The sequence below is a fragment of the Nematolebias whitei genome, chromosome 1 (genome assembly GCF_014905685.2).
Source record: "Nematolebias whitei isolate Nwh7 chromosome 1, NemWhi1, whole genome shotgun sequence".
Classification (NCBI taxonomy): Eukaryota; Metazoa; Chordata; class Actinopteri; order Cyprinodontiformes; family Rivulidae; genus Nematolebias; species Nematolebias whitei.
Genome location: NC_056498.1, coordinates 34,067,536 through 34,094,616, shown reverse-complemented (window position 1 = coordinate 34,094,616; position 27,081 = coordinate 34,067,536). Strand labels below are relative to the sequence as shown.

Below are 27,081 nucleotides of genomic sequence, written 5' to 3'. Positions count from 1 at the left end.
TTTGTATTCTGAGGTTTGATATTGCTGTCAACATGCACAGAACATTGCGAAATTTTTAGTTTTCTCCGGTAAAATGTTTTTACGTCTCTAAAAACCACTGTTAGGTTTATTTATTTATTTATTTGTATTCTGAGGTTTGATATTGCTGTCAACAAGCACAGAACATTGCAATTTTTTGTTTTGTTTTACCGTTTTCTCCGCCAAAATGTTTTATTGTCTCAAGAACCATGGTAAAGTTTGGTTTGTGTATTCAGAAGTTTGGTATTACCAAAAATTCTTTCTAAAATTGCCAATAATATATATATTTTTGTCTCAAAAACGACTGTAACGTCCAGTTCATTATAATCGGATGTTTGATATTAATTTAAATTATGAACAAGAATAAAAATTGGTATAAAGAATTTAGTGTTTTAACGTTAAAAAAAAGTTAGTGTCTCAAGAACCATTGTAAAGTCTAGTTCATTGTAATCTAATGTTTGATATTATTGTTAATTCTTCTTACCAAATGTAAAAATAGACTAAAAGATTTATGTTTTTGAGGTAAAACATTTTAAAATCTACTTTAATTTAGTCCTGATGTTGGGCATTGCTGTCATTTTTTTTTAACCGAGCACAAAAAGGTAAAAATAGTAAATAATTTATTCTGTAAAACACAACATAGTCTCAACTATCAGTGCATTGTACATTTTATTATTATTATCATTATTCTAGTTACTGTCAATTACAGGTCTCTCTTGAAAATTAGTTCTCGTGTCTCAATGACACTAACCTGTATAAATAAAGGTTGAATGAAAAGAAATTATACCCAACAAGTTTAAAAAAAATTGTTTTATAGTTTTGGTAAAGTATTCTGTGGTCCACCTGAGACCAACTTTATTCTGCTTTGACGTTTATTACTATCAATTTTTTAAATAAAAAATAGTTTAATAAGTTTGGTAAAATGATTTATCGTCTCCAAACCATTGTAATGTCCAGCTTATTGTATTTCAATGTTTGATATTGCCGTCTTACTAGTAACAAACGTAAAAATGACGAAAAATATTTTTGTATTTTTTTTCCGGTAAAATATTTTACCGTCTCAAGAACCACTGTAACGTGTAGTTTAGTGTATTACCAATGTCTTGTGTTTGGTATGTTGTTAAGTTAAAAAGCATTAAAAACTGCAAGATAGCATTAGATTTCTTCGATAATTTTTAATTTTATTGCCATAACTATGGTCAACTCTAGTTTAGTGTGTTCCGATGTTTGGTATTACTGTCAATTTTACTTAACAAGCAAAAATATTATCTTACGCCTCTGGTAAAACATTTTACTTTCTCAACAGCCCTTGTAATGTCTAGTTTAGTGTAATGTTTAGTTTAGTGATTTACACCAATTATAATGTTCAAGCATAAAAACAATTGGGTAATATGCCAGTCAGTTGCAGACTTGATAACTGGCTTTCACACTTTATTTGCAGACGTTTGTTGTTTTAAAGAAATCTGAGACAACTGATGGCGTCTCAACTTCTTGTTTTATCCTATGTTGCAATTAAATATTTTTTACAGCTAATCTTTGTGACTAAATTTGGGGTCAAAATGTAGGGGGTAAGCGTTTTATGTAATACTAGGAAATGGGATTCGGCTTTAGTTTGAGAGTTCTGACACTGCACAGACGGGACAAGATGATTGCCTATGTGCTATTTAAGTGCTAAAATTTTCTCTTAATCGACTATTTAAGCGTCTACTTGGCCATTATAACAGTTAAACTTTACTGGCTTTGCTAGGGAAGTATCTTGAAACTGACATGTGTGCATATTGTATTTACATTTATACAAATCTCCTACTTATAAAACACTTTCTAAAGGCTTGCCTGAGCCTGTCTTGAGCTGATTTGGACAGGTCTCACTAGCATTAGTCGGTGTGTGATTGTTGCGCAGGTCACAGGCCACGTCACTGATGTGTTTTAAGGCATCTACTCGGGAATTGCATTCGGTGACATCGAGTAATACAGTGCTTCTAAAAATAAGCGACCGTCTTCAGGGATCCGAGTCGGGATGAGATGCTACGCAAAAAAAAAAAAAAAAGAAGAAGAACGAAAAAAAGAAAAACAAAATCTCTTAAAATGATTGTCATGCTCAAGTCAAGCCGTCTCTCCGGTAAAATGTGAGCTCCGTAGACGGTCAAATGCTAGCACCCTGGGTGGAGAGTTAAAAATGAGTCACAGTAGACCAATCAGTGACTTTGCAGCCATGAAAAGACCAAGGGTGCACTTTAAAAAAAAAAAAAAAAAAAAACTTCTACCATTCTTTTAGGGGGAAACAAAAATAAAAATCCATATTTTATAGTACATTGTAAATGTTCGGTAAAAATAAAAAGACCTCGTCACACGCTGCTGCATAGAAAGCAGTCCCCACTTTGGTCAGTAAAAAAAAACAAAAAAAACACCCACAACAACAACAACATCATCAACAACAACAACAATGACGAACAATATCAACAAAATAAATGCATTACCATATCATCTATCTCCAAACTAGCCTCTAATAATGGACACATCTAGAAGCACTACCTACATAGGCAAAACTTGGTATTGCATAATTTTCATAATTCTGAACTCCACCCTCCACAATAGTATCTGGAAGATGGAAGAAAAAGGAGCACTGAAAATAATAATTAAAATAAAGGTTATTAGAAAAACCAAAATACTCGGGGGAAAATAAAATTGCAGGTTGATTACAAACTTTAAAATGGCAACTATACACAGCCTTGATATGCAACCTAACTGTGAGATAGAGTAGTACATGAAGGTAAAAATCAACAATTTCATTCAGATTACAAAACAATTCTTATCATAAAAATGTTTTTTTTCTTTCTTCTCTATAATGATAAATGCAGCAAAAACAAGTGTAGTGATGTCTCTATATTCAAAGGCAAGGCACGTAATGTGGACTATACGTCATCGTGCAAATTAAAGAGTATCGGAGAGATTTTCCTCGTGTATATATAAGTTTGCGTCTTGACTGGAGAGGCAACAGCTGGGGGATTGCCATGCAGAATTCTTGATTTCAGGGATACGCCACCACCATTTTCAGCCTCTTCCACATTAGAGTTAACCTTGCACAAGCTGTATACGATTACAGTACGTCTGCATGAAGAATTTACAAACTTATAATTTTTTTTTTTTAAAGAGACAGTTTAGATTTTCGAGGTGGAGTTCTGTGGAAAGATTAATGTCTTACCTGTTTAAGCTCTCTAAACGACCTCCGATTAGTAAAACGGAGTTTCGTTTTGTTCAGATTAACAAGCTAATGGCTAGTTTTTGAATGGCCAAGAACGAAGTGGATTGCTGCCATCTTTATACCACTCCAATCTAAAAAGCTTCATTATGGAAGATTTAAGTAACATTTATAAACCTGTTTAAAATTTTAAGTTATTCTGGCAAAAATATACTATATACTACAGCATTATCCCAGAATATTCCATCATTTGCTTTTTAGACCATATTAGTTTCAGAAAACACGGTCATTACTCAACGTATTGACGCTTGTCCTCTCCTAAGTTCATATTTATAAAAATATTATGTATATAATCTCCTGAGACCCTGCAGCCTAATGTTGAGAACACTGACTTTAGATCTGTTGTCTTTAGTCAGGCCGATTAGGGTTTAAGTTTAATTTTTATTTTAAATAAAATTACTCCTAATTGCTCAAAAACAATGTTTGTTTTATGTTTACAAGGTTCTATTAATCCTAAATAGCCAGGAGAAAAAAAAAATAAAAAATGCACACCATGGAAAAGCTTGGGGCTCAAGAGTAGGGCTGGACGATACGGCCAAAACTTTTATCACGATACATTTCTTAATTTCGGCCGATAACGATATAATTCGATATCGATATAAACAATATAAAAGACTCAGAAAAACTGTACAAATAAATTAATGTTCACCTTTTATTTGTATTTAGCCTTCAAAGAAACTTGAAATCACCGTCAAATAAACATAAAACTCTCAACTTTGTCAATATTAATGGTTTTAACTTTAAACAACAACGTGTTGCATGGGTTTCTCTTCTGATACAGCTGGGGTGATGTTTCAGGGACACGTTGGCTCAAACTTTTATTGTTCTTCATCTTCTGACTCAGCATATTCTATCGAGTGGAACAAGTTCATGTGTTCCCACCGCTAGTTGGAATGACTCTCCGTCACATTTTGCAGCACACTTAGCCGAACCACTTCCACACCACCGAACTAGTCTTCCCTCTCTTATCAGTGATGTCGTCTGCTTTCTCTTCGCTTGTGAAAGCTTGTTCAGTCACATTCTGACGGTCATGGGCACTCATTTTGAAGTGAAAACTTACCGCACGTTGGAGATTAGCCTAGCCTAGCCTAGCCTGCTACCGCTGACTCCTTCTGGACTTGAGCTGTGTGGCATACGTCACCACGCACTTACGTAGTTGTGTCGCGGCTTTTTCCTGTTCGGGTTGAAGCGACCGCTTCAAACTGAACAGAAAACGAAATGCGTCAGTGAAACGCTGTAATCGTAGCGTAATGTTTATCGAAATATCGAAAGTGTGCTTAAAACTCATATCACCTTTATTGAATAAAAGTATATTGTGATATATATCGAAATATTGTCCAGCCCTACTCAAGAGCCTGTAAACTGTAGCCAAGGTGGTCAGTAGGGGGGGGCACCAATATTTTTTAAGGGGAGACCATTGCCCCCCCTGGCACCCCCTTAGTGGCACCCCTGTTGAATGTGTAAAAATAACTTTACAGCTGATGTTTTTTCCTCTCATCTCCATAATTAACTGACTTATTAGCAACATGTGTAGATAGATGTGGTTGCGAGACTTCCAGAAAATGTTTGGAAATCAGTTTTTAAAAAATATATCGTTTACAAAAACTACTATGAAAGTTTTGAGACTGGAACTGTTTAAAGACGGCAGCGGGTAATTTCGTCTGATAGCTTGTCACAGACGTTGTTCAAAGAGCTATTTACAACAAGAAGCCCACTTAAAAATATCTCAACTATCCTTTCAACTTTTTTTGTTTGTTTGTTTTTGCAAAGATTCGCTTTACAAGCTGATAGCCAAATGCAACATCAATTTCTTGACATATTCCAGGTTGGTAACTCCCACACACAAACAAATGTGCACACACACACACACACACACACGTAAAAAACAAGAAATAAAAATCTCCCCATATTGATGGGAAGGGCTCAAATTAGGTGCTGGTTTTGCTCAGCTCTGCACAGGTAGATTTATGCTTGCCTTCAACTGCCTCATCCTCATGCAAAGAGATGGATATGTGACGGAAATCAAATTCAAATGTTTTCTTAAACATCTCATAATTATCCCCCTTCCTTTAGAGTCTCAGGGCAGTCAGACTGATAGCTTCCCTTCAAAAAAAAAATAAAAATTCAATTGCACTTGCCTCTGTCGCAATTTACGTCTTCCTCTTTTAATATTACATTCCTTTTGAAAAGGATTATTTTTTTCTTTTAAAGGAGGGGTCCAATCTCAAGCCTAGCGTTTTAGTGTTTTTTGAAAACTGCATCAAGAGTTCTCAACTCTTGCTGTTAAGTGTTAATTCTCGAAGTAGCAGTAAAGAATAAACGACAAATTAAAAGATGAAAGCCGTCTCACAGTAAACTGAAATCAAAACGGAAGAAGAAACACTCTGAATTCACAAGTTTTTTTTGTTCCTACGGTGTACACAGTGAATCGTTCCGCGTAGGGGGTGGGGGAGTCTCTTTTCAAGAGATCGGAGTCTTTGAGTCGTCGACCAGGCAGGTGTCAATCTGCAGACCCCCCTAGTGTTGAGTGTGTTTAAATGTAGGTTATACGTCTTCCTCCAGCGTGGAAAAATAGTACTGCTAAGAGTCTAGAATGTCATGCAATAAAACATTAAGGCATCTATACATCACAGTATTTAGATGGATTGAAAGAGTTCTGAAACTGACTGGTGGGTGATTGCAAGAAGACGGCAGACCTGAAGCGTCTTTCCTCTGAGCCGTCCCTCATCTTCACTTCAGCGCCCGTGTCCATCGTCAGGAGGAAGGAGTGGGAGTGAAGAGGCCGGGGAGAGCGTGGAAGAGGTGAGACTGGGATTAAGGGGGCAGTTTTTTTTTTATTTTTTTAGCAGCACCTGCTGCTTTTGCTGGTTTCATCCGTGGCTGCGGACACCGGCGGCGCTAGCTCAGTACCGCACCTTCCACCCTGAGAGGTGGAGCGGGGGAGGTGGGGTCGTCCGGTCTCTGCAGGCTCAGTTCCCGGTCTCGGCGGGGACCAGCGGCTCACCAATGATGTTTATGCTGTAGTTCTGGTGGACATTTGTTGGCAGAATCGGAGTCCCGTTCGACACTTGGAATGGAACTAAGCTCGCCCAGGTACCAGGACTGAAAACGAGACACACAGAAGGACAAGGAGACGGTTAATTACATGCCTGTGACTTCTTTCTGCAGCAAACTCTCAGCAAACTAGCTTTGCTGGAGGGAGTCCAGCTCTGATCTTTTGAAGAGGGGTTATGTTGAAAAGTTTTGAAACAACGATATCTTACCTGTTGGATAAAGTTATTTTCATAAATTTAATTTGTTGGGAAAGAAAAAAAAATGTTTACCGGTAATTCTGACCAGACTGACGAGCTAACGGCTAGTCTGAATGGATCACCGTCATCTCCAAACAAGTCAAAGCTTAAAAACTTCATAGTGGCATAAAAAACACAACTTTTTTCAGCTGAAATATTTTATATTCCTGCCAGAAGTGTCTCAAGCTACACAGGAAGTGCTACAGCTGGTCGCTGCTGTTAGTGCTGGCCTTGGGCTGCTTATATGTAGAAAGCCAACCAGAACCTGGAAGCTGAAGCTATGGGACCAACCTTCTCATGTCCCTCTGCACATAAAGGAACAAAACCATATGGAATATTTCTCTTTGGGACAACAGACTATTTTGTTCTATTTATTGTTTTGTTTTTTAAATAAAAAATACCTAAGATTTAATTTTTCATGTGTTGACTCGGGTATTTCTTACGCTCAGATATTCATTCTACTAAAGCAATTAGCTGTAATCAGTTGCTTCATCCATAAAAGGTCATGTGACACCATGATTGCATGTAAGAAAGTAGGCGGAGCTTAAAGCCCCACATCGCTAGTGCTCAGACGCCGGTTCCAAAAATATACCGTAGCTGGTTCTGTGAACCGGGCCCTGCTGGCTGCTATTTGCATCAACGATAGAAGGTAAATTTGGTCTATGTTACATACAGTCTGTGGTGTTTGAAAATAACCACAGAATTCAACGTAAATAATCACGTAATGCAAAACGGGATGGCGATGTAACAATTACCGTATTTCCCGTCCCGCCGCATTATAAGTCGCATCAGTCCAAATATGTCTAATAAAGTGGAAAAAAACAAATACGTTGCTTCACCGTATAAGTTGCATCTATTACACGTTACCGCTGACAACCCGAAAATGTGGGCCGGTGTTGTGCCAAAAATCGAATGGCTACCAAATGGTGGCGGAGGGAGCGTGCACTTTAACAATAACAAGATTAACACTTAAAAACAATTATTTGTTTGCTCGACATTATAGTAAAGGTGTCTCAGTTGAACTTTTACTTAATAAATGCACTTCAATGGTCAAAGCAGCTGCATTTCGCCAGGGCGGCGCAGTGAAATGAAGCTGATTTTTAATGTTTGCTTCAGGCGAGCTGGACGAAGGAAGCCTTATATGGCAAGCCGATTGTGTCATTAAGCCACTTTTACTTATTACATGACACAATGGCATGCCATACTACTCAAGTGCCATCTAGAGGCTGACAATGGTAGTGTTCAATATTTTCCAGTCAGAACGAATGAAAACGGTCATATCTCAGCCAAAAATTGGTTTATAAATATGGAAAAAAAAAACATAAATAAGTTGATTCGGTGTATAAGTCGCAGGGCATGTAAATTACACAAAAAAACTGCGACTTATGGGCCAAAAAATACGGTCAGTTTTTGAGATTGGACTTGTTCGAAGGTGGCAGTTGTCAAATTTGATCTTGGCTACTCTTGGATTAGCCATTAGCTTGTCAATATGGTCAGAATTAAACTCCACTTCTCCAAACGGAGGTCGTTCAAAGGGCTATCTAGAGCAGGTAAGATATTAACTGCTCGTAAGCCCACTTTAAACAATCTGGACTGATCCTCACAGGGTTTATTTTTGTTACTTTGTGCAGTTCAGACAAAGATCACAAAGAAAGGCTGGGTTGATCTAAGCTGAGGTGGTTCCCCATCATATAAGAGGGTCGTGACGCAGGCCTGCTTCTCTGCATAGACTCGAGGGGGGGGTAGGCGCTTGAAAAAAAGTGGGGGTCCCTACACAAAGCTGTCCCATCCCTATTCATCTCACGCTAATGGCAAAACAACACAGTGATTGTTTCTGCGGAGCAACGGCGCAAACTGAAAACGCGAGCGGGGAACAAGCAGCATGTTGTTCCCGAGGGGCGCTGCGCTACGTACATGTCAGATAATTAGCCCCCACCGCTCTCCGCCACCCCCGCCCCCCTACCCCTCTTTTCTTCCTCACAGGCCCCCAGTGTGCACTCATCTAACACCCTCTCACGTCACCCTGTGAATACCTGCGCTGTGAGCTTCTCATCGAACCCGCCGTGAAAGTGAAGTGAAACACAGAAACACTGCTGCAGCTCACACTAATGAAAAGTAACAGACGGAAGTAAAAAAAGAAGAGAGAGAAGGATGGAGGGAGGAGAGGGTGAATGAAGTTTAATGCTGGTGCTTTGCGGAGGTGAAACGGACAGAATCCGTCGGACAACACTGTCTGCGTTTTATACAAACCACCTGTCACACGTCTTAAACTTAAAACAATGAATGTGCAAATTCAATTCACCGCGTGGCCTCGAGAACGCCGGGCTCTTTAATGAAAAGTGAAAGGGAGGTGGTGGTGGTGGTGGGGGGTGGGGGGGGGGGGGGCGCAGCGGAGAAGATGGATTCCAAACAAAAGCAAAACAACGCTCAAGTTTTGGGTTCCTGAGCGCAAAGCGTTAAAAAGATAAAGACTTCAAGGCTAATCCTCTCCCAACATGCAGCCCCCCCCCCACCCCCGTTGCTCTGCCAAAAAATCATCGGACAGGAAACGGGGGATTAAATTTTTCCTACCTTGCCGAACAAAGAGCGCACAGAGCGGCCAAGGAGGCTGCGGCGCTCTCTTTTTACCCTCCATCTCTGTTTCTCTTTCCTTATGAAACTCCTCTAATGGAATGGCTTACATTGAAGGGGGGGGGGGGGGGGGACCACACAGATACAAAAGGGCACTTGCGGTCTTTTGTGTGCAAATCGTTTTTAATCTCATTAAAATCGATGGCTGTCAGCCCACATCTGCGTCCGATGGACTAAATCTGCACCACTTTTCCCTCTCGGGGTGCGTCGATCTATTGAGAGCTCAGGTCCATGTGTGGTATGAATAAACTTAAAATCCAATCAAGGCTTCGTAAAGTTCAATATCTGAAGCGGCGCTAACGGACTTCTTTTACCGAGATTAGTCCCTGCTAAGCTTTAAAGCTCGCTCAAAGTTTTTAAACCGTCTCAAGTTTGTTTTACGTTTTGCCTCCAATAAGCCATGTGCAGCGGTTCTTCGGCCTTTCTGACGGTTTTGAACCTGAACCTGACCGTGACAGAGTGATGCTTCTAACAGAAGTGAGAGGGAATAAACACGTGGAGAACAAAAAAAAAGGAAACATTAAAGCTTAAATACTATGAACGATACCTGAATGTTGAGCTTTAAAGAAAAGAAATCCATAAAACTGAAACAAGACTAGACAGCTAAAAAGCCCTACAGTAGTTCCTCGATACTTCGCGGTTCGACTTTTGCTGACTCGCTCTTTTGCGTTTTTTCAACGTAGGATTGTACACGACACACGATTGTCAACTTTAATATTACTCACATGGTTGGGACTGTACGGGATAAAACGTTAACGGGAAGAAAAAAAACTTCGGACAAGAGCCGCCATTTTGTAGTTTTCTTTCAGTAAGCCTACACTGTAACGCCAGTCAAAAGAACTACACTACCCAGAAGCCAACAGTGCTTCCGCCCACTGCTTTCTGCCGAAATGGAGGGAAAGTTTTGCGACGCAAATCTATTAAGCTACAGAACTGTCAGGAAAGTCTCAAATAATCCTGAAGCTCAATTATTCACGCGCACATCAACCTGGACGGGGCGGTGGGCTTCGTCTGCCGAACTAGAACCGAGCCCGATCGGATCCGAGCTGCTGGTCTGCAGAGCTGGTGAATAAAATTTTACAGTACTGTACAGTACATATGTTGTTAAAATTACATAGGTTTAAGAGCTTCGAACAATGCAAGAGTGTGGGAAGGGTTTATAAAACCTTAAAATATATAAATACTAAAATAAATATAGCGTTCCTACTTCACGTTTTTTCACCTATTTTTCACTGTGGGGTGGGGAACGTAACCTCCGCGATAATTTTAAATCAGTTAGTCGCTATTTTGGGAATTTTTAATACATTCCACCATAGAAATTAAGAAATTGTGTCTCTGTGACTGTAGATCACAAAGTTACAAATTTACAAGTTAGCCCAGTGGTTCCCAACTCTGGTCCTTGAGGGACACCATCTGGCATGTTTTAGTTGTTTCCCCTCCTTCAACACACCTGATTCAGGGATTTAATTACTTCCTCATGTTCTGCAGAAGCCTGTTAATCACCCATTAATTAAAATCAGGTGCATCGGAGCAGAGAAACAACTAAAACATGCAGGATGGTGTTCCTCAAGGACCAGGGTTGGGAACCCCCTGAGTTAGCCAACTCTTCGGTCCAAAGTAAAACAAGATATTTCCTCAGTCGTGAACGTGTCGACCCATCACTAATTAATTTGTTGACTTTAGGCTTTTTATACCTGAAGTGTTCATGGGTCAGAGTTAAATAACTAACTTAATGGTAATGAGGAGTAGAAAAAAAGACAAAATCAAAAAAGATAAATTTTTACAAACTTCAGAAAGCCTGAAGAAATGTTGCTGAAGACCACTTTAGAAATGACCAAAACGTCTGGCTCCTTGGAAGAAAACTTCAAGAGAAGCAATAAAGACTTGGCTAAAGTCAAAGAGCTGCCTTAAAAGAGTTAAACTGGGTTTTTCTTTTTTTTTTTTATTAAATAAATTCAAATAATTAAATAAGTGGAGTCAAATTGTTTGTTTGTGACTGACCGTTAGCATCAAAGTTACATTAGTAAATAAATAATATATAATAAACATCTAAGTTCAAATTGCTTTACTAAACTGTTTATGTTGTCACAACACTGGCTCATCCCTTGAGTTTAGATTTTTAGCTGTAATTGGGATTTGTATAAAACGAGTTCATAAAGGTACCATGTAGCGAAAATAGAATTTAATCTTCATAATCTATTCCTGAATAACAGTTTTCTGACACTTCTGTATGCAGATTTAAGCCTTTTGATTCTAATCCTTTGAAATTTATTTTTTTGTTCTGCCGTAGCACTGGGAAATCCCTTTGTATAATGTTTGCAGTCACGGTGAAGCTTTAGAATTCACCGTGACTGCATTCTAGACCCAGGGTGTACAATTATGGCCCTCGAGGGCCACTATCCTGCAGGTTTTACATCAGGGCTATTCAACAGGTGGTCCAGGGGCCAAATCAGACCCACGGGTGAGCTCAGTTTGGCCCACCAGTGGGTTCATTTTTAAATAAAACTGGATTTTAAACCATTAAACTTACTTAAAGACAATAACTGCAGGATGTCTGGCCCCTGAGCTCTTGGCTTTCAGTAACTGTGGCCCCCGGAACAGTTTGGTTGAATAATCCTGATTTACATGTTTCTCTGCTCCAACACACCTGATTTGAATGAACGGGTGATTAACGGGCTTGTGCAGAACTTAGAGGTGATTTAACGATTGAATCAGGTGCGTAGGAGCAGGCAGACGTGCAGGATGGTGGGCCTCAAAGACCAGGATTGGACAGTAAAAATTTTAAGTTTTCAAACTTTGCCACTTTGGTAACAAAACTATCTTGTTACTAAGGTCAGGAGATAAAAAGCACTAAATTTTAACAAACTACATATCATTTTGAAGCTTTTCAGGAGAATTTAAAAAGTATAATAAATCGATATTGAAAACCTCAAGGTTCATGCTCAGTTATTAGATATTATTATTACCGTATTTTTCGGACTATAAGGCGCATTAAGCAAAATAAAACAGATAAGTCAAACTTGATTCAACTCATTCACAATAACCACATAAAATCGGTTCGAGGTCAATAAGCACAACCAGAGTTAATACATGATGCGCCCTGGATTATAAGGCTCGCTGTCGATTTCTGAGAAAATTTAAGGATTTTAAGTTTGCCTTATACTCCGAAAAATACAGTTTATTATATAGATATTAACCAGATATTGAAACCATTCGTTTGCGACTGGTTTTGCCAGAACGGGTCACAAATGCAGTTTAAAAACGATCACGTTCTGGACAGAAAACAAGTAAAAACACAAGTTTGAACACAGAAAGATGAACCAAACTTGCAAAACGGACTGTCTTCATGAAAGCAAAAATAAATAAAGAGGACCGATCCAAGACTTTTGCACGGACCTGTCTTGCTCAAGGCAAGCGACCCGACCTCCGTCTCCCGGACCTCACTAATTCTGCTCCCTGCGAGCACCGCCCGGCCAAACAGCGTGCTTCGTTTAAGGATTAGCTCGCCAAATTAGATTATCTGATGGCATCTTAATGGATTGCTGACCCATTTCCTGCACAATGGCAACATGCGAGTCCGGCAGTTTTTTTTTCTTTTTTCTTACATTTGGAGGCGAGCGCCGAAAAAGAGATGAGGAAGACAAAAGACGAATTCCATTTCTACTGGAAAAGATCCATCAAACAGAAGGAACTATAACGTTATTAGCATCCCGCTCTGAAAATAAACCACGTTTAGCTGCGGAGCCTCACGAGGTGGAAAAGAGACGTCAGACTGCTGCTACCTCTGCCCACCTATTAGGAGGCCTGTCGAAGGGGGTTTCTGCTGTGTGCGTTTTTAACTCCAGCAAGAGCAGAATGACCTGTACACACACACATGCGCACACACGGATACTCTTCACGTCCAGGGAAAATAAGGCAAACAGGAAAAGGCTTAGCTCAGCTTGCTCGCTCTGCTGTGCTGAAACGATCCAGGGTTTTTTTCCTCCCCAGGAGAGGGAGAGAAGTACAGTACAGAACCAGTAGGGTGGTGGGTTTGTGGTGGTGGTGGGGTTATGATCTGTAACTTTAAGTTAAGGAGAGTGAAGCGTAAAGTCAAACAAAACTAAGCTTGTTTAAACACGGAGAGTAAACCATCCTGCGAAATGTGACCTAAAAGGACTTTTTTTCTGATTAGAGGCTCGAGTTGATTCAGTTCAGAGTCCAGGAGGAAAAAACGGACTTGTAGTTTTTTCTGCTTTAAGTACGGCTGCCAGAGGAGTCACCACTTTTACTTGAAATGACGCTGTTCTTCGCCCTCGAGAAGTGGGGTTCTCTGGAAAGACGAGCTTGTACCTCTTGTAGTCGGGGGGCGGGGGGTAACTCCCCCACCCTCCGTCAGCATAAGGACATAATGAAATAATCTGATTAACAGGTTCCCAAATTGTTCAAATTTAACCTCAAGTGACCAAAGCACACAACAGGTTCCACCCCATGACCCAGAAGCTTGTAGAACCTCGTAAAGCAGCAACGTGTGGCACGGGGGCTGCACAGCTGCAGAGAGTGGTGAAAGCTGCACAGAAGTCTGTTGGAGTCAGTCTCCCCACCATCACAGACATCTACACCTCCAGATGCAGGAAGAGGGCCACCTGCATCATGAAGGATGCTACTCACCCAGCACACACACTTTTGGCCCCGCTCCCCTCAGGCAGAAGGTTGAAGAGCATTAAGTGTAGAACCACTAGACTGAGGAACAGCTTCTACCCTGATGCTGTTAGACTCATGAATGTCTAACCAGGAAAATCACTGTAATGACACTTTAATTGGTGATATGTCTCTTTATCCATGCTGCTGATTATCCATGCTGCTGATTTCTTACCTTAAGCTGCTGTATTCATACCTGCTCACAACAGACTCATGTTCAGGCTGCTGTTTAATACACTGTATTATATTATTATTGTTTAGCTTATATCTTAGATCCTTGTATACCGTTTCTTTTTTATACTTTATATATTTTTGCTATTTTTGTGTGAAACTGGGGCCTTGAGTACACAATTTTGTTCCACCTCATGTACCGCATGATAAATGATATCATATCTGGATCATTTTCCATCTGGCATGGTTGTAGAAGAATTCTGGCCCATTCTTCTTTATAACATTAATTTGTGGCGTTGAGGTTTCCAGACATTTGTTTCTGCACGGCTCTCTTGAAGTCCTGCTGCAGACTTAGACTGGCCCACCGGTCTATTTCTAGACGTCGATGGCCCACTACAACAACTACATTCTCTCTCATTCTGTTGTTGATGTATTGATACGTTCCAGATCATTGTTTTGTTTTACGGTGCACTTTCTAAAAAGCTTCAGCTGTTGGACAGATGGCTCCACTTTGGATTCTGAAATACATTGCAAAGGAGCTCTTAAGTCAACTCCATGACAGATGATGCCAGGTTCTGTGGCTGCAAAGCAAGCCCTACTCATTATCCCTCCACCACTGTGCTTCAGTTATATATATTTTATGAAATATCAGCTAAAATTACACAAATGCTGCTATTTGCACTCAAAATAAACAGAATTTCATGGAACTTTGATTACTTTACTGCAAGGTGTCCAGGCCTTGTGGCCCAAATTGTCACCCCTCCACCACTGTGCTTCACAGTTACAGTACTAATTATTCGTGTACCTGCTGAAGTAACAATGTAATGTGAAACTGGCGGCTTTTAAAGTATCGCTCACAGAGATTTGAGCTCGTTTTGTCCGTTAGCTCGTCAGTTCAGTCAGAAATAAACCGTTTCTTCAGAACTTCACTTCAAAAGAAAAACTACCACTTCTTTTCCCTCTTAAAACTTTGATTTAAAAAATATGCATTGACTAAAAAAAGATGCCTAACTTTATGTTTTTTAAACCAGTGGTCCCCAACACTGGTCCTTGCGGAACACCATCCTGCATGTTTTAGTTGTTTTCCTGCTTTGACACACCTGGTTTGAATGAGCAGGTGATTAACAGGCTTCTGCAGAACTTGAAGTAATTAAACCACTGAATTAGGTGTGTCGGAGCAAGAAAACAACTAAAACATGCAGGATGGTGTTCCTCAAGGACCAGTGTTGGGAATCACCGGTTTGGACCTTTACAGTTTACATATTGGAGAGAAAAAGCATAAAACAAGTTATAATCATGAGAAAAACACAGGACGGTGGGGTTTTAATTAAAAAAGGCACATTATTATAGTAACAATAAGCTTTGATCAAGAGCTGGAGCTCTTAACATTTTCAAGTCGTCAACATACAAAGAATTAACAGTACAATCAGATCATACGTAATGCGATGGCATGAATTGGAAGGGGAGATGTGTGCACATATGTGAGAGAGAGAGAGAGAGAGAGAGAGAGAGATAAAGACGGCGTGAAAGAACGAAAAGGTTACCTTTGCCAAGTAATCCCCAAAGTGTCGTCAGTGGCACTGGGGCCATAATGCCTGCCGTTTTGAGTCACGCTCCAGTCACACTTCCTCAGCTGTCAATTGAAACCTAGCGGTCAGATCACTGGGCCAAGACAACTTCCACTTCAGATTACACTACAACTCAACACATGCATGCAGAGGAGTCAAACAGCAGCAATGAATTAAAAACAATGAGCCCAGAACGGTGAGAGACTCTTCATTACTTTGGTTTTTTAAATGAGAAAATGACGATCAGACATCAACATGCAGGTACAGTTAGAGCAGGGGTCTGCAACCTTTGACATAAAAAGAGTTGTTTTTGCCACTTTGCTTATTAATTATGACGTGTCCGCGAAACCTGCTACAACTATGTACTGTCAACTGGTGGCCCGTGGACCACAAGTTTGTTGGAGATGGCTTTACGGGCCAGAGGGGGTAATATTATAAAACAAAAAAATGTCTATTAGAAACATTTATTGATTTTTTTACGTTTAATACAAAAAAGACCAGATTCATGTAACAAGAGAAAATATATAAAATTTTAAAGAATTTTATAAACAAAAAAACACTGAACTCAGAGTTCTTTTAATTGTTGAAGAATAAAGTATCCTACGTAAAGCATAAAGTTAAAGACTGTATAAAATTAGACCAGTTTGTTGGATATCCAGTTATATTTTTCAAGAAAAGTAAATACTTTTGTTTACTTTGACTTTGTTTTTTGTATTTTAATCTTAGTGTCATTGAATATTCCATCTCAGCAGCTTGTCTTAAAGATATCCCAAAACGTTCTGGTGGTTTTGAGAGAAAGATCACGCTGAGAGACTGGACGTCAACTTAAAGTGGCTAACAAGCTACTAGCATGATGTAGTCCACATGTTATTTGTACTATTCTTCACATATTTGAAAATGACAGGAAATCTGCTAAAACTAGCCGTTTTCATTGTTGGCAATAATTTAAACCAAATTCAGTTTTATTTTAGTTTAGGTCAAAGCCTGAAAGGGCCGCTGCAGAGGGACCAAAGGGACCACGTGTGGCCCCAGAGCCGCAGGTTGCAGACCCCTGATGTTAGTGGTAGCAGCTAACCTGGAAGTTAAACAAAATACAAACAAATTAATGCAGTTAGTTGGTAAAGAATGTGAAGGGGGGGGGGGGGGAGGGTGTGCGTGTTGTAATTCAATTGCGCGGGGGCCCCGGAACGATAAAACCAGGTTGCCCATGAAAAAAATAAAGTCTGCATGCTGCAGCGCAGCGGGTGCACCCTGACCACGAAGCACCGCTTCACTTAAGAGAGTGCACTCAGACTCAGGACAGGAGGGCGCGTGCCCTGCAGCATGCAGACTTTATTTTTTCATTAGCTAACTGGTTTTATCGATCCGGGGTCACAGTGCAATGAAGTTAAAACACACACACACTCATACCCCCCCCCCCACCCGGTTCTTACTACATTTCCAAACAGCCCCGCGCACAGATTACAAATGACTGCAACGACGACAAAAAGCCACGCACACACAAGACGACGCGTCTCCTTTGCATGCATTATGCGAGCGCACGTGTCGGCAATCCAGCTGAAAGCTATCCCTGCCAATACCCGGCTAACCTTGCCCCGTGGTCAACGCATTCATTTAGTAATGCGTCGGGATGAAAACTGCAGCGTCGGCACTCTGCGCGCGGCGGCGCTTCTGCAGAGGCTCTTAAGAGAGACTTAATCAGAGATGCGCTGAATATTCAAACCCATTTGTGGCGGTCAAGATTTTTATTATTTTTTTCTTTTCTTTTACTCGAGCACCTGGATCGAGTCATTGGGGGGGAGGGGGGGGGGGGGTACTTAAGCAGCACTTAAATTCCGGGAGGTGTTTTTATCCTCGGATGTTTCACGGCAGAGAAAGTGCGTCTTCGTCAGCAGCTGATCGGGTGAGACTGAATTAGGAAACAAAGCTAAGTTGCTCCATTCAGAGCGTTTTGTGTGTGTTTATCCCAGGCAGGGAGCGTAAACACCCCCCCCCCACACACACACACACCCCCACGCCAGTTCCCGCACTTGACAAAAGCTTGGAGGGGAATGTGCGGGCAGGGCCAGACGCTCGGTGCCACCGCTCCTAGAGGGGCTCGCCATCTGTCCGCTGGCACATCAGAAATAAAAAAATAAAAAAATAAGTAAAGCTTGGGAATAAGAGCTTGGGAAACGTTTGCGCACAGATGCGGGCAGATTGTGGATTAGGAGCCGTCCTCAGATAATACCAAACGACATCTGATCACGGATCTTTCCCCGAGGAATGCTCCACGGTGGCGTTCCCTCCAGGGGTTAACCACGGCGAGGGATGAATGGAGGGGTTCACACGCTCCTCGCCTGGGATCCGTGCAGCAGGTGCGGCGGCGGGGTTTTGTTTTTGGTTGAAATTCTGGAAGCCCGCCGTGCATCTGAGCATTAAACCAACATCTACGCGCTTTACTTTTTAGGAAACGTCCACAAGAAAACAAAAAAACAACTCCTCACCGACACAACAAACAGATCACCGCCAGGTGAGGACGGTGACGACGTATTTTGAGGGAAAGTGTTTAGTCTTGCAGGACTCGGCTTCGATCCTCTTCTACGCTCCGGCCCCCCAAAATAAAAATAAAACACCCGGGCCGTTAAATCAGAGCGTGCAAAACAAAAACGAGCAGCGACGGCTGCTTTGAGTTTCTCCAGCTGACAAAAAACATTTATTCACCGAGACACAGCGAAGTATTTTTAACCTTGGAAACCTAGTCTTTTGTACTTGAATGTTTTTACTGAAACTGTGACGCTAATTTACAACAAGACTACTTTAAAAAAAAACAATTTATTTACGCTTCATATCGAGGGTTTGACCCAAGTCTTCATGAATTACTGAGAATAATCAGCGTTATTCATATTTTATTTTATTCTTCAGCTAGTTTAGCTGCTCTTTTACAAGATAATTACGGTGTTCCTTAAAAATATGTGATATTGAAACGAGTACACATAATTTAGACGTTCAACTTGTGGCTCATGGGCCACTTTCAGCCTGATTCAGAATATTGCGATTTAACTCTTCGTAGTTGAGACGCTCGGTGATTGGGCTAGGGTGCGTTTGTTTTACGTTTGTTTCCTGGTAAATTTAGAAAAACCTTTCCGTTGGATGAATTTTGGAAATATTCTAAATTGGAAACAGTCCATAACAATTTCGGGAATTTTCGCAAAATAAATGGAAACTTGGGTAGTTTAAACAAAACGGGCGGGTTATGAGATTGACCCAAATGTTTTGAAAGTAATAAATTCAATTTATTAATTTATATTTGCTCCTACAAGTCCAGTTTCATCACGTTTTAGAGGGAGGTATTGATCGTTGCATGACACAGCAAAAAAAAAAAAATCTAATTTGTTGAGATTATGCTAAAATCCATTTTCACCAACTCCATATAAAATCCCTTTTCACTTACTATAAATTTCTGTTAATTTTTAAAAATCCCCACTTAATTCCAATGGAAAAGTTTCCAATTTTGAAAACTACCGGAATTTTGCATTTTTCCGGACATTTTTTTCGTCCATAACTAAAAATAAAAGGTTTAATCTACTGTTTTCTTCAAATGTTTTCCACGAATATCAAGAATATATTCAACATACACACACGCACACACACACAAAGGTGTCTTCCTATAATTAGTATATAATAATAATTGATAATTGATTAAACTGATACGGTATTACTCCGTCTGAATCTAAAGGACTACCGCAGAGTCTGCCTATAAATATTCTGACCCGTTTTGTTGTCAAAAAACAGATCAGTAATGCTCGTTTTAATAATTGCTTGATATAGTTTCATACAGCTTTTTAAATAAGTACAGAATAATATCTGCTTATTAATCCTTCATAAGTGTCATTTTGTTGTAAAGTGGAACCTAGAACATCCAACTGTGTCCAAGGCTACCTCACTTTGTTTATCCAGGGCCTAAAATAATTGCTGCAGTGTTTCTTTGGAGGATATTTATACATCTGGATGATTCATGCTTGAAAATCTGGAGCTGAACGGCTTTATTGCCTCGGAGAACCGACTGTTGGACAAAACTCAGCAGCTCCTCTCACACTGCTGTAGTCGCTTTGGGCTCGGCTAAAAGAAGCAGCTAGAAAGACAAACAGTGCGACGTCAGCCAAGTGAATCCTCCCTTTCCTCCTCCTGAGAGGAATCACAACATCCCCAAACTGACAAACAGCCTCCACTGTTCTTGTTTTTTTGTTTTTTTTTACAGAATGACTAAATTTGTGAGAAAGCGAAGAAGGAGAGGGAAAAATACAGTGAGAAACGAGTGGCCGGCTTTGTGATTCTAACTAAATGTTAAAAAGTAAGCTGAGGAGCAACCCGGCGATCGTTATGGAGCTGCGTGCAGATGCATTCAATTAGTTGTGGTTGGAAAAGCCTTGGCCTCAAACCAGCGCTTTCAATAAGATGTGGTGGGGGAGAGAACACACTCTCCTGCGAAAACACACACAAGCACACACGCACTTCCGTCCGAGGACATCCTACGGCAGGGCGGCGATACCTTTTCTAATTCAGCTAGTAAAAAAAGGAGTGTACCGACGTGTGAGAGAGAGAAAGCCTCAAAAGAAATGTGTGGGGAAACAGAAATGAGCACATTATGCTCTAAAAAAGCTGAGTAGTGGCAACGGGGACAGTAAACCTTCACCTTTATGGTAAATGGTAAATGGTAAATGGAGCTTACTTCTATAGCGCCTTCCAGCCCCCTATGAGGGGCCCCAAGGCGCTTTACAGTACCAGCCATCCACCCATTCACACGCACATTCATACACCGGTGGCGGTAGGCTGCCATGCAAGGCGCCATCCAGTCCCACCGGGAGCAACTCGGGGTTAAGTGTCTTGCCCAGGGACACAACGGCACATGGTGTGGGAAGTCGGGATTCGAACCTCCAACCTTCCGATCAGAAGTCGGCTGCCACTACCACTGCACCACGGCCGCCCACATTTTATGTCTGTCTTAAAAAAAGAGCAAAAAAAACCTGAAGCGTTTTCTTCTCTAAACTGTGCCAAATGAACCCAACCACACTCGCTCATCGACCTACTGACAACTTTCTTTTAATCTGACTCAGACGACTGATCAGCACTGAACCTTTTGCTAAAATTAACCTAAAAAAAAGACAAGATTTGACACCGGCAGAAATCAAGACCTTTCTGAAGTGTTCTAAATCCGAAGTTGTTGCCTACAAACCAAATTCTTCTACATCTCAGTGGTAGGAAGAAGTGTGGGACAGAAAATGAAAAGAATAATATGAAAAGCAGGTGAAATCAATGTTGCAACTAGGGGAAACACCTCACCTGTTGCTGGTGGAGAAAGGCAGGATCTCTAGGGCTCAGGCCGACGAAGCGGTTAGCCGTTGGGGTGCCAGGAGTCGAGTAGCCTGGGCAAGCATGTCATCACACACACAAAAACACACAGGAACACGTGATTTCATTTCAACAAGCTTCAAGGGCACAACAGTTGTCAATCTGAACGAAAAAATTTTTAATTCATTAACCGATGCCATAAACAAGTATGTAAAATTATGTGTGGAGTCCCGCAAGGCTTTATTTCAGGCCCACTCAAATTGTTTAATATTTTAAATAAATGCAGTCATTTTAATTAAACTAATCATCGGATGTACATCTACAACTGTTACCATTTGGAGTCAGCCTGATCCAAGATCTAACAAGGTTGAGTTCTTCAGACTGATGTAGTCTTTTGGATAAAAGACGACACGTTTCAACAAATAGGAATCCTTTCAGGGCCGCGGCTATGGCGCAGGGGTTAAGAGCGCGGCCCATGTTCAAGGCTAGTCCTCATAGCGGCGTCGCGGGTACGAATCCCGGTCCCGACGACCTTTCCGCAGTGTCTCCCCCTCTCTCGCCCCGTTTTGCCCTCCACCCTCTACAACAAAAATCAGCCACTAGTCGCAATAATGGTGGTGGTGGGGGGGGGATCCGTTCAGAGGACCTGACTCAACCTTGTTACACGTATCTACCTGGATTACTGAGCATGCATCAAGACAGTCTGATCCAAGATGGCTGCCACAACTGATCGCTTTTAGCAAATACAAAAAAATCCTATACCTCTGCCATTTTTACAGCTATTAAGCTAAAATTGTGTATGGTAGTAGCCAAGAGTCACCCCCAATGCATACTCTAAGCATTAATAGATAAACTTTGCCATTATCTGTTGGCATAACTCTGTCTGTGAGCAAAATATCTCATGCATCACTGGATGGATTTTAATGTAAATCTACAACTAATGGTCGCCACAGCTAATCGATCTAAGCAAACACAATAATGTTCACAATGTTGTATTTTTTGTTTTTTTTTTACAGAGACTGAGCTAGAATTTTCCATCGAAAACCATTTGTGTTAGAGATGTAAAACGCCAGTTTTGTATTTGCCAGCAAATAAAATCACATATTAAGAAATGAACACATATAACCTAGGAAGCTTTAGTCCATCATTAAAATGATCAAGTTTGATTTGTTTTCCAACTTCAGTGCAATCCTTTTCCATTTTTTTGACTGCTCTTATTCACAGTGTTATGATTTTACATAATTTCTCAGCAAATTTAAAAACAAAACAGTAAAAGAGAAAGTTGGGTTTTAGCGGTTTGTTGTTTTTTTGTTGGTTTGTTTTCTTTTTTTCTGGTTCCAACATTGCCTGCAAAGTTTTGTACCTCTTGAAATACACCTGGAAACAATTTCGTAGCTCTTTGTGCAGCTGTTAAAACTCATCTTGTGCTTGAGCTACAATGGACACGACCGATAATTTTCTTTTTTTTTTTTTTTCCTTTTTCTGGGGGTAAAACTGAGAAAACAACAACGTCACCCTCATTGGTACACAGGCTCTGTTTTGCCTTGTATTACAGTCAACTGATGGACGAAATTAATCTGAGTTGGTAAAGACTTGGGAGCACAAAAACTGTGGTGAACACATCTTCAGCTCATGTTTACTTGCTGTGCAAAACAACGACAACATACAGCACATACGAGTGTTTGCTCTGTGTCTTGAGTTTGGTGTGTAAAATGTGACTGGAGGAGGTGTCAGCGGCAGACGGCTCACCTTCTGTCGACGTGGTGATGGGCTTGGTGTCGGGCATGGAGAGCGTGACCGGTCGCACGGCGCCGTGGTGTGGAGATGGAGCCAGAACTGGGGCGAAGTGGCCCGGGACCTTTCCAACCCCTTGACCACTGCTGTTAGGCTGCACACAAAAATAAACCTCTCTTATGTGAGAATCTAAGTTAACAAAATGCTAAGTTTGATGTATGAAGTGTATAAAAAACTGTCAAGAAAACCAAGTTAAAAAAAAAAATGTTAAAGCTGCTGGCAGTGGCTCATTACAGTCACCATGGTAACAACACACCTGTATCTGTCACTCCCTGACAGGACTCATGGGACAGCCAGAGAACAGCGAACTACAAACTAACCCTTAGACAAACCGTGAAAACCCTTCTAGAAACAACGAGCTGTAAGCTGCAGAAGCATCTGATCTTCCGTCGTGTAGAATTTAAAAGGGTCGTAGAGTTTTACGGGAAGTGTTGATGTGCCATCTCCACATTCTGCAAGGATTTGCGAGAAAATTGTAAGACGTTCCAAGAGACACTCTTTTAAATGTTCTGTGACAAAAAAAAATAAATCAAAAATTCATAAAACTAACTGGGATTGTGTAAAATCGATTAAAGATACTAAAATGCCATTTCAGTCACATGACGTTCAATTTTCCACGTCCTGATAAAACTTCTAAACCAAGTTTCTACTGTCAAATTTGCCTGAGAACCAGAAAGGGCCAGATTTTCTCACTTTTTCGGTTGTTGTCAACGGGAAAAGTTTTTGCAGGTTTTCGTTAATTTGCAAATGAAAAACTGGGACAGAAACAGAACAGTACGAGTTGTAAGTGATCGTTTCCTTCCTTTCATGAGATGTTTTATCTTCATTTAGTCGAGCCAGTTTCATTCAGAAATTCAAAAGCCGTTTTGTCTGCTTGTTTGGTCGAAGACCGAAACCCGTAACCTCTCACGAAGACTCGCTCCGTCCGCCGACTTGTGTTTACAAGCTCTCGCTCGCTTGTAAATGTGCAGTTGGCCAGATTTCAATAAACTGAGACAAGTGTGCAACACACTCCTGCACTTTCACGACATGCTTGGTCCTGAACGAGTTTAACATCCAAACGTGGCGTTGTCTATTTATTTTAACTGCTCTGTTTGCTTCGACAACATTAAAAGGAACAACTAAAGACAAGCTGAAGCCGTCACTCTTAAAGCACCGTTGGAAGATTTTTAGCACTTTCAGCCGCTGTCTTGTCACAGTTATTACTAATTCTCAGGGGGCCGTGAGCAACAATGGCACCTCAGTCGCCGACAATGGATTTCCTACATGATTCCGCACAATGATTTTAATGGTGCTCATAAATGGAGTTTAGGCGGGCGCAGGCGTGAAAAGCCAGGGAGAGCCCTGGATTGACCTTTTACAATGGTGTGAATGCACCACTATAGAGAGCAAGGCAGAGAGACCATATAGATGTGTGTGTGTGCGAGTAAGAAATAAAGGAGGCAAGTGGGAGCTACTCTTTGAGACAGCTAGTCTGTCTGGGCCGTTGATTTCAGGGCCGCCCAGAGTTCAAAACTCAAACAGGGCTTTCTGGAGAAGAATCGTGTCCACGGGGTTCCCCTGGCTGTGAATAGAATGTTTAATTAGAGTGTAATATAATCTGCGTTAAAGCAAGCATAAAACATTCTGGCACTCGTCCATGGGATTATAAGCGCTGTGTTATTTGCAGAACCCCCTCCCATCGTCTTCTTCAGCTTCATTCCCCCCCAACTGGTCGTCTCTCTTCCCTACTGGACCCCCCCCTCCTCTCTTTCTCCAGCACCCCCAGCAGAGGGCCGGTTAATTCTGTACAAGAGCCGGGCCCCGGCAACGGCAAATATTTACAACCTTTATCGTTCCCCGTGGTTTTTCCTCCGGAGTAACAGTCTCTCACCCCCTCCGACTCCTCTCCCCTCCCCAGCCTAACCCGTTTTTGGAGAAGGAGCTGTCTACGAGGCCTTTTGTTTACAGTGAGAACAGCGGGGAAATAAAACTCACATAAATATCACACGGCCCTCTCAGCGGCGGAGACGCCTCTGCACACTGGCTGCAGTGTGTTCGTATGAAAGGCGCGACGCTGCTCGATTTACCACCCAAGTCTTGGTCCGCTTTTGTACGTCATACGTCGACTGCAGTTGCAAGAACTTGGTGACAGTTTTTTTTTTTAAGTTATGTACAAGCATAAGGATGTAATACAACCTTAAAAGCCTCGTATCAAACAAACTGAAAACTGTCAACAATCTTGCTAATTTACATGAAATCTCACAATAAATTCATCAAAATTCAAGCTGCACAATATATTTATCGTTATCGCAATATTAAATAAATCACGGACACAAATTGCATCCCAATAACATTTGGTAATTACGCAGAATAATAGTGAGGAAAGTGTGGATGGAAGACTGTTGGAGACAAGAACAACATTCAGGAGGGAGTCTCCAAAATGTCTCAAAATGTTTGCGAAGAACAACAATTTCATGGCGTGAGTCCCAGGGCAACGCTCTTTTTTAAATTTCCTTTATATGTTTATATGAAAAAAATACACAATTATATATTATTTGTTGCTGGAATTTTGAACATGTATTAAAAATGAGCAAGAAACAGAATTATCTTCAAGTGTCTCAAACCAGTCTCAATTTAGTTTTTGTAACTCTATAGAGTGCTATGATGGGATTTTATTTTTATTTTTTTTACTCCTGGCTAACTATGACCCAGGAGCTCCTGTAAAACATGTTGTTCAGTGTGAGTCCAAGTAAAAATTTAAGTATTTTCTTTCAATTTTTTTTGTCTCCAACTGTTCCACTGTGGTAATATATTTATCACAATAAATCTTGTCATCATGATAATTAAAAATATTGTAATTGTTTGTTTTCCTAGTATTAGACAACCCAAACCAAAAACTGCTATTTTAATAAGAATTCATGGATTTGTCTTAACTCAATGATTCATAATGTATTATAATTATACTAAAACAAGCAGTGACTTAATAAAACAAGAATTAAAACTAAGTCCATCTTGTTCTTTTAATTAATTACGTCCAACAGGTTCAAAATAACGACACACACACACACACAAACACACACATATATAAACAACTTACATCATTCATTTAATCTATTCTAACCCTTGCAATAAGCAGATAATCTGTTTTTATTTAAAGAAATTTGTGCATTTCTTTAGTTTCAAATGCAGCAACGAGGCAGAATTCAAATGTTGCTTTTTTGTGTCATTTATCTTATTTTTTAATCTTTTGAGGTCAGATGCAACAAGATAACAAAAACCAAAGGCTAGAGGCTCTGGAAGTCAGACCAAACCGTCCCGATTAAAAAACAAGGAAAAAAAAAAGTGGTTTCTTTAAACCAGTGGTTCCCAACCCTGGTCCTTGAGGAACACCATTCTGCATGTTAAAGTTGTTTCTCTGCTCCAACACACCTGATCGAGTGATTTAATTACTTTGTCAAGAACAAAGTAGGACGGTGTTCCTCAAGGACCAGGGTTAAGAACCCCTGCTTTAAACACACAAACTCTGACACTGACCTGGATGCTCTGCGGGCTGGACGGGTCGTACGACGGCACGTAGCTCTTGAGGGGATCAGCAGGGTTGAGGTGAGGCGGATAGCGGATGGTGGTGTGCGAGAAGTAGGGCGACGGCGCCGGCGGCAAGATGGCCGAGGCCGAGAACTGCAGGGGCGAGTGAGGAGGGGGGCTCCTTGTCGATATAACTGTGAGCAAAAACACACAGAAGAGAGAGGAAGCTTGAGCGTCTGATGGGGAGAGTTTAGAAGAAGCAATCCTCAGTACTCTGGGACACTACATAATTCCCAACATTTGTTTTTGTTTTTTTGGGACGAGGAGAAGCTGGGATTAAAGCACCAGTAACTCACCACTGTGTCCCACACCTGTTAGGCCTGGGTGATGAGACTGAGAGAAAGTGCTGAGTCGTGGTGAGGAGTCCTGCGGGGACGTGGGGCTGAACAGCGGCTTCTCGGGCTTCTTCATGGTGGGCGAAGACATGGGGGGGGGGGGGGGGGGGGGGGACAGACAAAAGCACGTGAATATCTGTAACTTGTTCTGTCAAAAAGAGTCACAACAAGAACTTTTTCAATACTGAGTTATTTGAAGATTCTCCATCTTAAAATCTTCAAAATGTTACGTAGTTTGTAAAGATTATTAGCAAACCGGCTAGTAACTTGCTAGCAAGTTATTAGCAAACCAGCTAGTAACTTACTAGCAAGCTATTAGTAAACCAGCTAGTAACTTGCTAGCTAGAAAAGCTAGCAAGTAGCAAACCAACTAGTAACTTGCTAGCAAGCTATTAGCAAACCAGCTAGTAACTTGCTAGCAAGTTATTAGCAAACCA

At 40.9% G+C, this 27,081-nt stretch overlaps 1 protein-coding gene across 1 annotated transcript in view; it reads right to left on the bottom strand.

The window, feature by feature from the left end:
- Nucleotides 1–4,372: 4,372 nt before the first annotated feature.
- The window catches only part of LOC119409631 (nuclear factor 1 B-type), a gene marked incomplete in the record, with an annotated part of 88,059 nt that continues 65,350 nt past the window's right edge, over nucleotides 4,373–27,081 (bottom strand). The window contains 6 exon segments of the mRNA XM_037676535.1: nucleotides 4,373–6,379; nucleotides 15,594–15,682; nucleotides 20,940–21,022; nucleotides 22,698–22,836; nucleotides 26,259–26,443; nucleotides 26,606–26,737. Coding sequence (XP_037532463.1) covers nucleotides 6,247–6,379; nucleotides 15,594–15,682; nucleotides 20,940–21,022; nucleotides 22,698–22,836; nucleotides 26,259–26,443; nucleotides 26,606–26,737 — 761 coding nt within the window.